This window comes from Calypte anna, chromosome 1 (assembly GCF_003957555.1).
Source record: "Calypte anna isolate BGI_N300 chromosome 1, bCalAnn1_v1.p, whole genome shotgun sequence".
Taxonomy (NCBI): Eukaryota; Metazoa; Chordata; class Aves; order Apodiformes; family Trochilidae; genus Calypte; species Calypte anna.
The window spans coordinates 15,080,063-15,096,923 of NC_044244.1; the positions used below are offsets into that span (position 1 = coordinate 15,080,063).

Here is a 16,861-nt window from a genome sequence, read left to right on the forward strand (position 1 = left end):
TTCACAGGTTGTTTCTTCCTAGAACTGCACATGGTTTGAGTGATGTTTGAATTTTTGCTTTTTTTGAGCAAGGTGAACACAGTCCTTTCTCCACAGCAGAGTTTAAATAAAAATAAGTCTGTGGAGACTCCTGTCAAAAACTTGGATAAAAGGGAGGTGTTTAAATGAGTAGTCAGTGATGTAAATTTTTCAGTAGTTGAAAGGTGATATTGTGTGTAGGCATGTATATCTTATCTATGCATATACCATTATAAATACACATATGTCTAAATATATGCATTGTGACAGTGAATGGGGTAATATCAGGCTGGTGACCAGTCACTAGTGGGGTCCTGCTCCATCGTTGCCTCAGTCCTCTTCAATGTCTTTATCAATGTCTTGGACGCAGGATTGGAGGGAATTTTAAGCAAGATTGCGGATGATACAAAATTGGGAGGAACGTTCAACTCCCTCCAAGGCAGTCAGGCCCTGCAGAGAGACCTCAGCAGTTTAGAGAGATGGGCAATCACCAACCACACGGAATTTCACAAGGGCAAGCACCAAGTTCTGCACCTAGGATAGGGCAGCCCTGGTGGCAAGGACAGACTGGGGAATGAGTGGCTGGGGAGCAGGGAGGCAGAGAGAGACCTGGGGATCCTGCTGGATGGCAAACTGAACATGAGCCAGTAGTGTGCCCTGGCAGACAGGAGGGATAGCAGTGTCCTGGGGTGCATTAAGTACAGTGTCACCAGCCAGTCAAGGGAGGGGATTGAACCACTCGACTCTGCACTGGTACAGCCTCACCTTGAGCATTGCATGTGGTTTTGGGCACCACAGTATAAAAAAGACATCAAGTTTTTGGAGAGTGTCCAAGGTAGAGCAACAAAGATGGTGAAGGATCTGGAAAAGGAGGCTGAGAGGAGACCTCATTGTGATATTTGGCTTCCTCATGAGGGGAAGAGAAGAGACTGGTGCCAATTTCTTCAGTCCCGTGACTGAAGACAGGAGCTGGGGAAATGGTAGGAAGCTGAATCAGGGGAGGTTTAGGTTAGATATTTGGAAAGGTTTTTCACCCAGAGGATGGTTGAGCAGTGGAACAGGCTTGCCAGGGAAGTGGTCACAGCACTAAGCCTGCACAAGTTCAAGAAGCATTTGAATTATGCTCTCAGGTACATGGTGTGGTCCTGGAGGTGCCCTAGACAGGGAGAGGAGTTGGATTTGGTGATCCTGATGGGTTCCTTCCAACTTGGCAGATTCTATGATTCTATAAATAGTATATATTTAAATCAGTGGGACAGTTTTTCATCCCCAGAAATAAAGATGTGATTTTTAAAAAAATACGTATGATACTATCTAATTTAAAAAGTAATCAGTTCTGGGAAGGCTGATGTCTTGCTTAACACAGGGTATTGACCCCATGATTGCTGCAGTCCCTGAACTGTAGCATCTGAGTCTGTTCCAGCTGACAATATTTTTATCAGAGACATTGTGCACCTATTCTACTGAGAGATTAGTTCCAGTACAATACAGTGCATTACTGTACCACCACTGACTGTTTTAGCCCTCCTTAATTAGACAGCTTGTCCCAGTGTGCTGAGGCAGAATAGATTTAAGGGATTATGCTTCATGTGTGGCCTGGAGGCTCCACAAAGTACATGTAAACAAGAGTTGGGTGTGTTCATGCTTTGGAGTTGAGGAGAGGGAAGGATGCAAGGCAAAATGTTGTTTGGGAAGTTGCCACATCTAAGGAGGTGTTATTGGAAATAGGTAGAAAACAGCTGATTGTATGCAATTAAGAGAGTCGCCTGAAAAACAGGTGAGATGGGGTCACACAGAAGAAAAAAATGGGTGAAGTCAAATTGGTTCTGGAGAAAAACTGTGGTGGCAGACTGCCAGGCTAGAACCTAGGCAAGGAGAGTTGGCCAAAATGAGCTCTCACATCTTAAAGTGTGGGTTGATTGAGGAAGGTCTGTTGTCTCTTCTTTTTTGAGCAGATGTCTTTCAAACCTGACACAGCCATGATCTCTCTCTGGTTGCTGCTTCCCAGCTTCATGGCTGAGGGGGACACTGTAAGAGCAATCACAGAATGAGACTGAGTCTGCCTTTGAGGTGAACTTTTCCTCATATGACCTGTCTTGATTTGTTTTTCCTCTGTGCTGCATATGTGCTGGTGACATGCTACTTTTTTTTCTTGGCACCATCTTCAGATTTAATGCTCAATCAGGGAAGGTGGACACCATTATTGCTTCTCGGTCTCTGTATGTTGTGTTACAGCCCAGGGGAAGTGAGCAAGCTGGTAACACACTGCTTGTAGAGATGCAGATTTCCATCAGCTCAGCTGATCTCTGGAATGGTGTCTTAGCCATTCTATGATTCTAGGCTTGGAAGGGACCTTAAAGATCATCTAGTTCCAACCCCCCTGCATGAGCAGGGACACCTCCCACTAGACCAGGTTGCTCAAGGCCTCATCCAACCTGGCCTTGAACACTTCCAGGGATGAAGCAGCCACAGCTTCCTTGGGCAGCCTGTTCCAACAGCTCACCACCCTCACAGGAAATATTTTTTTCCTAATATGCAACCTAAATCTTCCCTTTTCAAGTCTGAAACCATTTCCCCTTGTTCTTTTGCTACACACCTGTGTAAAAACCCCTACCCCAGCTTTTTTGTAGGCCCCCTTCAGATATTGGAAGGTTGCTATAAGGTCACCTCAAAGCCTCCTCTTCTCCAAGCTGAACAACCCCAACTTCCTCAGCCTGGCTTCACAGGGGAGGTGCTCCAGCCTTCTGATCATTTTAGTGTCTCTCCACAGTCAAAGAGGCCACATCTTGCTGTGGCCTGATTATGGTCAGACATGATGCACTTCAGCTTGGCTGTTGTGCTGGGTTTTATAGCAGCAGAGCACTTGGAGGTGCTGCCTGGCTGCAAGGCAGGGAGCTAGTTGGGAGGACTCTCACGGGAAGTCTCTGAATGCCAGCATCCAGACTGCTCACTTGACAGTCATGTCATGACTGTAATAATTATCATGCAAATAATTGATATTTTAGGCATGCGGCTCCTCTTTGTGGACACTCTGAGCCTTTACTTAGTAATAGAAATGAGAAAATTATTCAGCACTGGTCATAATTGCATCAATTCGTCAGTGTACGAAATTAATTTTTTTGTAATTCTCATAAGGAGAATGAAAATATATTCAATTTTTTTCTGTAGTTGTCATCCTTCATTTTATGAGTCAGTGCTAAAAGCCTTTCAGATCTATGACAAAAGCTGGGGTTTTTTAGATACACAAAAAGGTTACTTAATTTTGAAAAAGTTTTTCGTCTTGATTTTTTTCTTTTTTTGTTTTTGTTTTTTTTTAAGATAAGGTCTTTCTAGGATTTCTTGTACTAGAAAACAAAGCCAGAAGTATATCAGAGGCTTAGAAGCTGTGAGAATTGATGCTTGTAAGGACTACTGAGTGTCTTTGTGATGTCTTCACTGGATTAGTGAAAGACAAGAGTGCCTAGTCTTAAAAAGAAGCTGACAAAATTTGAATTAGTTTGCTGCAGTCCACTGGGAGTTTTTGAAGACTGGTTCCCTCTGCATCAGCAAACACTGGCACAGTCATAGTCGATGAGTAGGTAGCTTTGGGCCTTTATGTTCCCATTATCTTTTGGGACAAGTTTCATGTGTTTAGAGTGAAGCAATTTGCTTTGGTCTTCTCTGAAAGGAGTGTAGTTTGTGTACACTGAAACTGGCCCATGATCCAAACCAACATGTGGTAAGTGAAGATGTCAGGGGAATTTGGTAGAAGACAGCACAGCTACTCCAAACTAAACACTAATATGAAATGAGTATCTACTTTTAAAGTAGACTATGTCTATACAGGTCTTCATCTTTGACATTGTGTAACTGAAATTAGGCACACTGAGGTAAATATAGGTACTTGAAGTCTGATATAAGAGGAAAATCTAAGTAAAATATTCCATGATTTTGTTTGTATGTAGCTGTACAGCTGATGTCCTATCAGCCTTGTATATAGCCTTGTTTGTTGCTTGGCTTCTACACTTCACACATTTGTATTTTTAAAGATTTGTTGCTACTTTGAGAACTTGGAAACATTTACAGAATTAACTTTAAAAAAAAAAAATCCAAAAACCCCCCACATTATTAGTTAATTACAGCTAGAATGACATATTATGTTCACGGAGTTTTTCTTCCTGCTGGCTAATCATTAAACCAGTTGACTCACAAACTTTCACAGTTTTCTCTAGACATAGAGATAGTAAATTAATTCAATTTTTACAAGATTACAAGAGTGTTTTGACAAGAATTCAGAGGAATTAATACAGTTATAGAATATAAGAAGCCTGTGATTGAAGTAGATTGTCAGAAACTAACCAAAGAGAAATAAAAGCTGGAATTTGTCTAAGTGAGGAAATAATAAGGAATATGACATGCTTACTTTTAGAACTTGTTAGAAATGGTTGCTTTTTCTTCTTAAGGTATGTTAAGGTACGTCTTAAGGTGTTTCTGAAACCAAACACTTCACTGAAGTGTGCTGGCTGTGACAAAGCTCTGTCACAGGAAAATAAGAAAAGTGAGCTTTCTTGTTCTCCAAGCAAAGAGCCTTTCATTTTAGATGATATGTAGGCTTTGGGGGTCCTTTCTCCCAGATTACTACTTAAAATATCCTGCATATTTTTCATATTTCTGTTATTAAAAAAAATAAAATGCTAATCCGTTTAGTCAGTGAAAGCATAAAGAAGTCTGATAGAACAGGGGAACTTGATTTCAAAGTCTGAAATGATCATGCAAGTTACAATTTAATAATGCATAGTATACATACAGAAACATTTAGAGTTCTAGGCAGGTTGTCAGCTTCCAGCTGGTGAGTGAACCTTCAGAGAAAGTGACATCATTTGTATGAACACTTGTATGAGTAGGTTTCTGATAGGTACTATGGCACAGACAGCTTGAAGCTTCCTGTCTTGAAAAATTCTTATTTTTTCAGTCAGTAAGGAGTTATTCTCAGATCTTAGTTACATTGTCTGTATGCTGTATTTTTTCTGATTATGAGAACCTCTATTTTTGTCTCTTTCACAACAGAATTAGACCACAGCTAGCCAAAGAGAAGATTGAAGGATGCCATATTTGTACATCTGTCACACCTGGTGAACCTCAAGTGTTCTTGGGAAAAGACAAGGCCTTCACTTTTGATTATGTCTTTAACATTGACTCACAGCAAGAAGAGATTTATATACAATGTATAGAAAAGCTTATTGAAGGTTGCTTTGAAGGCTACAATGCCACTGTCTTTGCTTATGGACAAGTAAGCTTTACAATTTTATTTCTTTCTTTTAACTATCTTTCTGTTAAATATAGGAATTTTGTGTAATGAACCTGTTTGCATGAACCTGTTTTTTTTAGTATCTTTGTTTTATTATTAACAGGATGTCCTGTGAATAGGAGTTTGTATAGATGCTGTGCAAAATGGTAATTGAGACGGAGAAGATCTCTGAATTAATAGTAATGCCCCAAGTAGCATGAGTGTATAATTCCTGGATTCACCCAATGCATCAATGCAAATCCATGACTTAGTTGATACACAGAGATAGATTGTACTGAGATTCTCTTCTGAGCAATTCTTTGTCCCTTTGCATTTGCAGACACTTCTGGGAATAGGAGCTTTTTAAAAATAGACCCCAGGGAACTTCAGGCCCCACATTGTTTGTGGTCAAAATATAGAGAACAAATTGCAAGGCTGGAGAACTTTTTCATATAGAGAACACCCCCTCTCAGTGCTCTAGACACAGATTGTACTTCTTAAAGCTGAAATATTGTTGAAGACAATGTCAAATAGGTTATTGTCTTCTGAATATTTCTCTAAGAACTGATTGCATAAAATTTGGTCTAGGATGCTTAATTACAGCACTGTTAGGTGTATCTCAAATTAGCCAGGTAAAGCCTAGCAGTTTGCAGATCCAGTTTGGTAGACTGTGTTGAGCTGCATAATTGTATCTTTGTCTTAGACTTGACCTACTAATTAAGTAAAAACACAGCACTGCCTTATCTTCCACAGACCTTCACATTTAGTTATTTTCCTTGTGAAGGTACAGTGTGTATTCTTCAGTGCTGTCTATAAATTGAAAACAATGGTAATATTCTACCTGAGATATTCAGACGCCGTAATTATGGGAGTAATTTGATCTATTTGAGTAAAGAATTGCTAATGCTGCTTCTGCCTCTGAAATACATGCTTTATTTAATAGTCTTGGTTGAAAACATTAACTGTTCTTTTTACCTCAAAGGAGGTAGCTCAAGGTTGATATATGCAGCATAGAGGAAGCTTGTAGGGGAAAGGTTATGAAAGACTGAGCTACCTTCTTGTATGTGATCTGTAGGTAAGCAGTAGAATTCATCTAACTTCTGCTGTTTATCAGTTTTTCAAAATTTCATGTTGTTGTGGATGTTAATACTGAAAGGGTACTGACTTGGTAGTCACTATTCTGCATTGGTGTTCACAAACTGCATTTCTCTCATTTGGTACCATTAACATGTTCTAGTCACTACTTTTTCAATTTAGACAGGTGCTGGCAAAACATACACCATGGGCACTGGATTTGATGTCAATATAACAGAAGAGGAACAAGGCATTATATCACGTGCTGTTAAGCATCTTTTCAGATGTATTGAAGAAAAGAAACAAGCTGCTATTAAACAAGGACTTCCACCACCAGATTTTAAAGTGAATGCACAGTTCTTAGAGGTAAACATAATCTGTGTTTGTGTAACTTCATGTATTTTTTCAGAAAGCCAATTAACATTTTTTCTGCTTGTTACTTTTACTTGCTTTTCCCACAAGTTGTTTGAATTAATTTTCAAGATTTCAATAGGAAGTTTTATGGCATTTGTTTATGATCACCAATTTATGAAAGAGTCTTTTTATCTAATTCAAGTTCTTTCAGTAACTTCCTTTACAGAGTTACTTTGAAGTGCAGAGATAGTTATATTAGTCATCATTTATCACTTTCTGCAGCATACATTTGTTTGTGGGGCCTGTTGCTCTTGCCTGTTCATAATTATTTACAAAATGTTAAAGCAATAAACTGTATAAAAAATAAATCAGTACTTAATGCCTTTGAATAGTGACCATGCTTTGCCTGCTTGTGTCCTGTGCCATGGATTTTTTAGCTTTCAAAATCTGTTGTGAGATTGAGACTTGTTATGTTCCTTTCACCAAAGAAGAAACCTCTCATAAAAGTATTTCCTCTGTGATCCCCAGTGATTTGGAATTTGTGTTCTGTGTCACTCTTCCCTGTTGTTGGACCCAGGAAACCTGTGTCAGTGCTATGCAGAAACAGTTCCCTTTGTGTCTTCTGGTAGCCATAAGAGAGCCCACAGCATCTGTGATGTTTCTGACCTGCAGCAGATGTTGGTTTAAGTGTTGCAGTTTCTATGTTGTGTCTCCTGCCCATAGAACTATTTTTGAAATTGATTGATTTGGGTGTAACATATTTAAATTCACTACCAAGCTTCAAAATCTGATACTTCAAACACACTGAGAGGAAGAATGAATTTAAGGAAGAACAGGTAGAAATTTGTTTTACCTAGTTCAGTATTTGCAGCTTTACTATATCAGCTTCAGGAGGAAAAGCACACTTTGATATTACCGAAGAGAAAAGCTGCTGGTTTTATTACTGCTGAAGTGAACCAGGTCCTTTAGTCATGTGTTCCTGTTTTAAAGATTAACAAGCTGGCATTAGTTTTGCACTAGTGCCAGGTTTGTTACTCCTAACCTTAAGCAAAGCTTTTTGTTGTTCTGGCTAATGTTTGCCTAAAGAGAGAGAGAAGTCTGGGGCTGAGCATGGGCAGTAGGAATACTTAACTCTTCTGTTTGAACACTGGGGACCTGCAGCTTCATTTCTGCTTAGGCAACAGCAATAGTAGTACTGTGAGGAGTAGTTCTCTCTCTTATTTTCTGAATTCCTTGTTTGTTTGTTTGTTTTTTATGTAGCATTACAAATGTGACTGCTAGAGAGTCCCAAAATACAGAGCAGTAATTTAATGTTACAGTGGTAATGGTGTGGAGAATTGCAGCCATTACATGTTGCAGATGAAATGGGCATATTACAGCCTGTCTTGTTTATTAATTTACAGAAAGGTTAAGTGAATTATACAATAGTTTCTCCCTTAACAAAATACTACATTTTTGGTAGATTTTTTTTTTTTTTTTAACATGTACTGAGGCTAGCATCCTCTTCCTCCCATCCTATCTACTGTTAGAACTGGATTACATAAACAGTAATTTAGCCACTGAACAAATAGAGGCAATGTTTTGGTTTTTGAGTAACTTTGGAGTCTGACAGCTGAGTAAGTATTGGGAACAGTGACTTCAGTTTGGTACTTTGTTGTTTTTCTGTAGTTTGCTGCAGTCTATCTCTCTTAATTCCTTGGTCCCCTGCTAACTTTTCCAAAATAGGCATATGCAGTTCCATGCAATTGTAGATGAGTTATCAGGATCCCGTCTAAGTTGTGGCATCAGTTCATTTGAACTTAGCAAGGTAACACATTATTAGGCATAAATATTTTAGGTAGGAGTCTTCTTACTAATTAAATATAATTCCTTTTTAATATGTAAAGAATTAAAAGCATCATATTCACAAATGCTGAGCCTTTTCTTCTCAAGGATGAATTTTTCACTTGTGAGAAGAGAAAGCCTCTTGGTTTTAGTGTGTGAGAAAGTACCTGAGGTGGATACAGATCTTGCTTTTAGTGTATGAGTAAGTACATGAGGTGAATACAGATCTATTGTAGTGGTTCTTTGGCTTTTACCTAAGGACTTCAATCAAGGATTTAATCAAATGTGGCCTAAGCTCTGCTGAAGTGAATTGGTATAACCATACTGAGCACACTGAAACTTCTCCAGTGTACATCAGCAGACACCTGAGTCATGAGATTCCCAGTGGAATGCAGCTTCTTCTGGGTATTTTTTTTTCTGTTTGCCTTAATTTCTGTAACTGGATCTAAACACCTTTCCTAAAACTCAGAACATTATTATGAAATTATGATCCATCTCCTTTAACACAGATAACTGCATAGTAATTTCTGATGTCTGTCCTGATTCTGATAGAATTTATTGACATAAAAATATTTTCTTAATAATACTCAGTTGAAAGACCACTAAAGGTACATGCACTTACCTTCAGGACACCCAGTGAAACAGTCAGTAAACATTAAGAAGTTTGTAACATGTAATAAATAAATGTTGTTACTCATACGATTTCACCTGGAAGTTGTAACTAAATGTGGGGCACCAAAGTGTAGGTATTGTATGGAGAAAAGTACAGAATCTCTGTCCAAGGAACCATGACAGTATTTTTGGTCTTGTGCTTGGTGTCTTTAATAAGCAGCTTGCATATAAGCTGCTTATTACATTTAACACATATGTCAGATTCCTTCCAGGGCAGGAACAATTTATCTAAATGAAAGAGACATAAGATTATTAAGGTGTGAGAGGGAGGATGAGAAAAGATGTGATGGCAGGGAGAGCAAGTGGAGTGAGTTTGAAATGTTTGAAGTAGGGTGCAGCCCACTAAATCAACAGAACAACAGAAAAGCTCAAGGTTAAACACAGAGACAGCAGGTGCCCACCACAGAAACCAGTGCTCCCATTGTTCTGCTGTGCCTCCTCCTGCCCAGTCCCACCAAGGAATTTTCTCCCACATCTGATGTGGAGGAAGTTGCTACTTCCTTGGGTTCATGGTAGTAAGGTGTGCAGGTGACTATTTGCAGCTGCTCAATCTGTTATCCTGTTGTCCTTGTAAGTTTGGGTGTTTCGCAGCATCTTTTGTTGAGAGCCTTGGTATTTAACTTTTAGATCTTTCTGTATTTGCTGTGCACAGATTTGTTAGTCTGTGGAGGAATTCCTTCCTAAAGTAATACATTTTTCCCCCCTTTATTTCTCCTTAGCTTTACAATGAAGAAATTCTTGATCTGTTTGATACCACACGTGATATTGATGCAAAGAATAAAAAATCAAATATTAAAATACATGAAGATTCAGCAGGAGGAATTTATACAGTGGGTGTTACAACCCGAAGTGTGAATGGAGAATCAGAGGTGATCATTAAAAATAAGTTACTCTATAGCATACTAACTGCAATTTAATTTTTTTTCCACGTTTTAAAAAGTAGATAAAAATCAGTTATGCTTGCTTATAACATAGCTGTTAAATCTAGTTGAATTTTTTATTCTCTTCAGTTTCTGTAGACTTAAATCTGATAAATGCTTGATATTAAGTGCATACCACTTTTTCTAGAAGCAGAGTTTTGCTGATAATGTAGATCTGTTGAAGACAAAATTTTGCTGTGTCCTAAATCTTTTATATTGCTGTGACAGGAAAGGTTTGCATGAGGATTGATGTGAGGTAAACTGCCTTTAATGTGCATTGCAAATCAGAATGTAAATGTTATTGTACTGTATGTTTTTGTTCAAAATGTACAAAAATTGTACATTTTTTGCCACAAATGAGTGGAAGGAAAACTGCTGTGTTACTATCAGTGGACAGTAAAGAGCTGTACAAATATTTAAGTGTTTTCTTTCAGAAACCACAAAAAATACTCTCAGCTTTTGGCATACAGGAACTGAAATCATAGCAAAGAGAAAAAGCTTATTTGTAGCTAAAACAATAGAGTGTAATAGGAACACTATTTAAACTGGAAGCAATGCAATGTACTTCTTGTTTGTTTTCTAGATGATGCAGTGCTTGAAGCTGGGAGCTTTGTCTCGAACCACTGCCAGCACTCAGATGAATGTTCAGAGCTCCCGGTCACATGCTATCTTTACTATACACCTGTGTCAAACCAGAGTTTGTCCTGCATTTAACACTGTACGTATCCTTGCTGTTGTTAAACTTCCCTTTAGTAAGTCTTTCTCAAAATGTGAATAATGCTTTGGCAGCTAATGCTATTTGAATTGCACTTAGTAAAGATGCTACAGTCATCATCATGCTCGATGTATTTGCAAAGCATTATAATAACTTGATTTAATCTGTACATATGTAACCATCCTTTAGCCAGAGGCGACAATAAACTTCAGCCTCTTACATGAACCTGCTCATTCTTCTCTACAGTTTTCTTAGTATTTCATTGCATCATACACACATATTAAAGTTAAAATGTAATTTGTCTTTAATTGGGAAAGCATTTTAAAGTGTCTTAGTAGCTAATGGGTTCAAACTTGCAGCAACTGACTGAAAATGTTCAGATATTCCAGACTCTGTTGATACCCAAGAACAAACAAGTAGAAAAGCTTTCCATTTGGGAGCTTAGCGTATTTCAGAAGTGTTGTTAGGCCTGTACACTTAACCTGACATTCAACCTAGGAATGTATAATGAGCTGTTTTGTAGAAAATTTTTCATGTGATGTTCAGTTGTTAGTTGCCATTGGTGTATCTTGTAAAGAGGAGAGTTCTAAATAAATCCATATTAATGAAAACTACAGTAGTTTCAGAGATTTGATCTGATTATTCTAGAGCTGTTGACATTTTAAAATATTTTGGTGAATGCCTGAGTACCTGACTAGCATTCCATACATACATATCAAATGTTTAAGCACATGGAACAGGGAATTGGATCTGCAGTGGTTTTTGTGGGAAGTTGCACATATATATATTTTTTTAATTATACAAATGATCATCTGCAGGCAAAATGAAAAGCACTCCTTAGTTCCCTGTGGTATGTAGATCTACTTTATACACCTGTTAAAACATTACTTCCCACTTTCCATACTGAAACTGTGGGTCTGGTAGTGTGGGCATGTACTCACTCAGGAGAGACTGTAGTTACACTTGGTACCCAGGCGGGGCACTTCAGTCACTGCTTATTGATGCTGCCTGCTTGGAGGCTTTGCTGAGAACTGTCCCTCCCTGTAGCTGAGGGAGCTTTGTACCTGGGAGCCTTGTTTCCCTGGCTTTTAATGCAGGCTTGTTTTAGAGGAATAGGTGGCCACCTTCTGCCTTATGTCAAACTGTATTTTGTTTTTTGGTTTTTGGTTTTTTTTTTTTTTGAAGATATGAGCAAGATAATTTGACTGTCTGGAGCTGGGCATTGCTATGCCCTTAGTCTGTGAAGACAGTGCCCTTCTCTTTCCTTGTGTTCAGGAGGGTAGAGGTTAGATCTGATGTTGGCCTCCAAATGCTCCTGGAATATAAAATAATACGAGCTATTATTGGTTGGCCAGGAAGGATGCAGCTCAAATTTCTGTAGACAACAGTTTTGGGAGACCTTTGTTACTAGGGCAACGCAGTTTCTCCTCCTCAGATGACAGTGTTGGTTGTGTCCCCTCTGCACACTGTGCCCAGTTTGGGCAGGCAGCCAGGGCCGCATTGCACAGGCTGCACAGAATGCTGCTCCTCACATCGTGCTTGCACCATCCATGCTTCTTGGAAGTTTCTGGATGCACATTTGACTTACTAAATAAGTGAGAATGAAAGGATGCATTAATCATTACTCTGAGGGCTGGGAACAGATTGCAGTCCGCTTTAGCAGGAAGGTCAAGAAGTGAGTGACTGAAAGATTTTTCTCACTCCGTGTTGCTTTCCTGACAAGACTGCCTACACTTAAAGTAAGACTCCACAATATATCATACAGCTACACTAACTGACAGAAAAAAGTCTGGGATTATCAAATGAAAGAGGATCATTTTGCTGCTGTGATTTGGGGCATTAAGTATAAAGAAGCTGAGGCTATGGTACCTGCCCAAAGTGTGGTGCATTCCTGGGCAGATTTCCTGCACTGACAGAGGTGCGTGTCAGATGCCAGTCATTACAGCTCACCTGGGAGGGGGAAAAAAGAAAACTATTCTTTTTTTCTTCATTCCTTCTGCTGTCCTTATTTTCTGGTGAAGTCAGGAGTGCTGATGGAATACTGGCTACTAGGAAAACTGTCTTTAAAAAGTGATTCCTAAAATATAATTGAATAATCATGCCCCAAGGAAGTAGACAATGGGGACTGCAGAGGTATCAAATAAAAATATCAGGTTTTTGGTGGGTTTATGGTAATTTTGGTGGGTAGTAATATAATTATGGTATGTTTTCTTTCTTTGTTTTAAAAAAGTCAATTTCCCTTGACAATTAATTTAAAACTTGCATTCCAAGAGAGGTACAAATTTTGTTGCCTGCCTATGTTTTAATACATATATTCCTCTTTTCCTTCATCAAAACACAATTGTAACTCATACTTAAAGTATGAGTTCTAGATGTACATGCATCTAGAACTAGATCTTCAAGTTAAGCATATGTTAGTACATATGATTAAAATGGAGATAGTTTTTTGAGAGATTGTCATAGAGTGAGTAAGTAAGAAAGGTGATGGGCAAATATGTAGTCTTATAAATAAATAATTGTTGATGGAACTTCACAGAGAAATATTAATGGGAAAGATCTTACTAAGCTTTATGGGTTCTTCATTTCAGGATAATGCCACTGATAACAGGATAATATCTGAATCTTCAGAGATGAATGAACTTGAAACTCTTACTGCCAAGTTCCACTTTGTTGATCTAGCAGGATCTGAAAGGTTAAAGAGAACAGGAGCTACAGGAGAACGGGCAAAAGAAGGAATTTCCATCAACTGTGGACTAGTAAGATTAGACAACTTGTTTCCATTGGCACCATCTTCCTTTTTGGATTATTTGTTTTTAGTAATCCCTGAGTAATTATGTGCAGGACAAGGAGTGTAGCATGAGACATAACAGTATATATTGATTCTTGCTGGTTTCTGGCTTGATAGGGTTTCCTTTGTTGTACTAGACCCTAACTAGCAAATTATAGTATTTATAAGTGTTGTAAAATATAGTTAGTCTAACTTCTTTTAAAAAATATTGTAGACTTCATTCCACTTTTTTATTTTTTATTATGTCAAGACCTAAACAATTGGACAACATTACAAGCATTTTACAAGGAATATGTACATTTAAAATGTGGACAATCAGTAAATTCTGGTTCTTTATTACACTTATGAAACATAATGTAAAACATTGGTAGGCAAACACGTCTAAGTAGAAATATTTTTTTTTAATTTCCAGCATAATATAATGGGGTTTTGCATCTATGCACTGGTTTTCTTTAATTTTTTTAATCAACTATATTGAATATTTTACTTCACTATACTGAAAAGAAGAGCCAGTAATTATCAGTGGAGTTTGTAGTTTCATGCCTTTGTTTTGAGCTACTTGTCTGTTTAGAGATTCTATGTAATTATATTTTAAAGATGCAAAATGTGTTTATTTTTGTATGAAAGTGTGGCTTTTTTCTTCTGGTCTAATATGTAATGCCAGGGAGGTATTCTGCAACTAGAACTTTATTAGTGAATCTCTTGCCATCATGAGAGTGGTTATTTTATGTAGTTATTCTGATTTTATTATATTGAAGAGAAAGATTTCATAATTGATACCAACACAAAGCCAACAGAAATTTGGGGGTTTAGATTACATAGAGGTATCCTTAACAAAAGGGGAATACAGAATGTGTGAAGGTGAAAATCGGTCTGATTAAAAGTAGTTTTTTTATTATCACAAACCTTTCACTTACAGTGAGTGGAAGCCCTCAGCTTTGGGGAACAGACTGAAAGTGCTTTAAACACTTCAGAGTAGTCACAGAATGTGGTGTATAGGCAGCTGCTCAACTGCTGGATGCAGTGAAATTATTTTCAAGACAGAAAAGAACTGGCTAAGAACTGGCTGTTACAGGGTGCCATCTAGAGGAATATTCTTTCATTCGGCATACGATTGAAATATATGGAGTTGTATATTTAAAATACTTTTATAGCCAAATGTTTTTTTATAAACATGAATTAGACTCTTCTAGCAATGAAATAAGATACCAGTGGACTATATAATAGCAAATCTTAAATGTTAAATCTTCATCAGGCACTCCTTACTTCCTATCTGTAAGGTCTGGGGTTTCTTTCATATTAATGCCCCATATTTTATTCTAGATCTAGCATAATTGATAGAATTAATTTTTAAAGGACTATAGCTACTTCTAGAAGTAGAGATCAGCTTTGAAAATTATCAAAAGTAAATGCTTGCTACACGAAATAGTTCAGAATTTACTTTGTGACTGACATATCATTACATAGTGAAAAGTACTTAGCAATTGCAGTTACCAGGCTGCAAGTAAACTGATCTATTGTTGATAGAACTGAAGCTTATATATGTCTACTCTGGAATGTAAAAATCTTTATATATATATATATATTTATCTTTCGTGAGTAGATTCATGTTTTCACAACATGCAGACTGCAGTTTATAGCTGTTTTTAAAATAAAACTTCTTGGGAATGCAATCTAACGTGAATTATGTGATTTGGTGTTTTATAGCTGGCACTTGGCAATGTAATAAGTGCACTGGGAGATAAAAGTAAGAAGGCAACTCATGTACCATACAGGGATTCAAAGCTTACAAGGTTACTTCAAGATTCTCTTGGGGGAAACAGGTATGAAAACTAGAACATTTTATATATTTCCTTGTGAATTAATATATAATCTTCAGAAAGGAAAATAAATATTGTGATCAAAATAGCCACTCTTTTTATTGGAGGGAGGTTCCAAAGATAAATTACTGTCATGATAGAAAATTCTGGCAATGCAGGCAAAAGATTTTAAAGCAGATTTTTGCTTTGTTCTTTTCAGTGCTGTTGTAGCTTTACTAGATGTAAGGCTTCAAGTTATTTAGAAGTTTTCATTTCCAGGACAAGTCCTTTCCATGAAGACATCTTCAAGCTGTAGATAGCATAAATGGTAAACTTTGTTATTGTGTTACAGCCTTATTAATTACAGCACAGTTAAAAGCTGTGATGAGTTTTCCCTCAGAGTTTTGGTTTGGTTTTGTGTTTTTTTGTTTGGTTGGTTGGTTTTGGGTTTGGTTGGGTTTTTTTGAATGGCACTGAGTTGTTTGCTCTGATTGCCATGCACGGGAGTTTGGAGTTAGTTTACTGCAGGCACCATCATCTTTTTGTAAAGGTTGTGTATCTCAGAGTATTGTGCATCTGTCCAATTATGTTGAATTAGTGCTTAGCAAAAACAAACCAGTGTACCACCAGAATTAGTTTTATGAACCTGTTCTGTATACCTACTGCACAGACAAGGGAGAGAGGTTTTGGCTTCTCTAAGTCATAGCTGACTGTTTTAGCAAGGTAGTACTTTTATTCCTCTGTGAAATCCAACACCAGTGACTGCTATTTTTAGGAGGGCAGGAGTTTTTTAGGCATGTCACAAAAGAATTGGGAGAAGTGGAAGAGACTTCTTAAATTGGTGCTCTTATTTCTGGAGAGTGAACTGTAGTAACTTGCAGCACTTTACTGTGAGGAAAAGCAAAGACCCAGACAAAACAGGTAAAATAAAAGCTAGAATTTTCAGAAGTGCTTAAGGGAGGAAGAAATCCCATAGTTAGGAAAAAAAATAAATAGCAGAAATACAGAGCATAGCTCTTCTAAACATTTTCTGGAAAAAAAAAAGCCATAAGTAGCCTTTCTTCACTAAATTTTATCAAATGCACCAGCTACTGAGCATTGTTTTCAAACCAATTCTAAACTTGCACTTTTAAAAAATACTATTTCTGCATGTAAAACATTTTCCCATTTTAGCAGTTCCACTGCTCCCCCTCCTGTTCTTCAGCAGCAACCGCATAGGTTAGTGTACATTGTGCAGATGGGTAATGCTGTGCCTCACTGTTTTCAGGGATATTCAGATTTATTCTTCCTGATGCTAAATTTAAAGACACCATTCCACTCCCCCAGCCCCACATTCTCTTCCCCACCCCCTCTCTAGTGTTTGCTTATGTTGTATGTATGCTGAGACATGTCAGATTAGCATCTTGTTGTTAAGGAAATACTACACGTATT

General features: G+C 37.7%; 1 protein-coding gene across 3 annotated transcripts in view; it reads left to right on the forward strand.

Annotated features, from left to right (window-relative positions):
• KIF21A (kinesin family member 21A) overlaps nucleotides 1-16,861 on the forward strand; it is an 89,973-nt gene that overhangs the window by 24,292 nt on the left and 48,820 nt on the right. For all 3 annotated transcript variants that reach the window (XM_030448742.1, XM_030448727.1, XM_030448735.1), the window contains exons 2-7: nucleotides 5,065-5,287; nucleotides 6,542-6,724; nucleotides 9,928-10,077; nucleotides 10,712-10,846; nucleotides 13,432-13,599; nucleotides 15,339-15,454. In XM_030448742.1, the coding sequence (XP_030304602.1) occupies nucleotides 5,065-5,287; nucleotides 6,542-6,724; nucleotides 9,928-10,077; nucleotides 10,712-10,846; nucleotides 13,432-13,599; nucleotides 15,339-15,454 (975 nt within the window). The remainder of the gene's footprint in view (nucleotides 1-5,064; nucleotides 5,288-6,541; nucleotides 6,725-9,927; nucleotides 10,078-10,711; nucleotides 10,847-13,431; nucleotides 13,600-15,338; nucleotides 15,455-16,861) is intronic.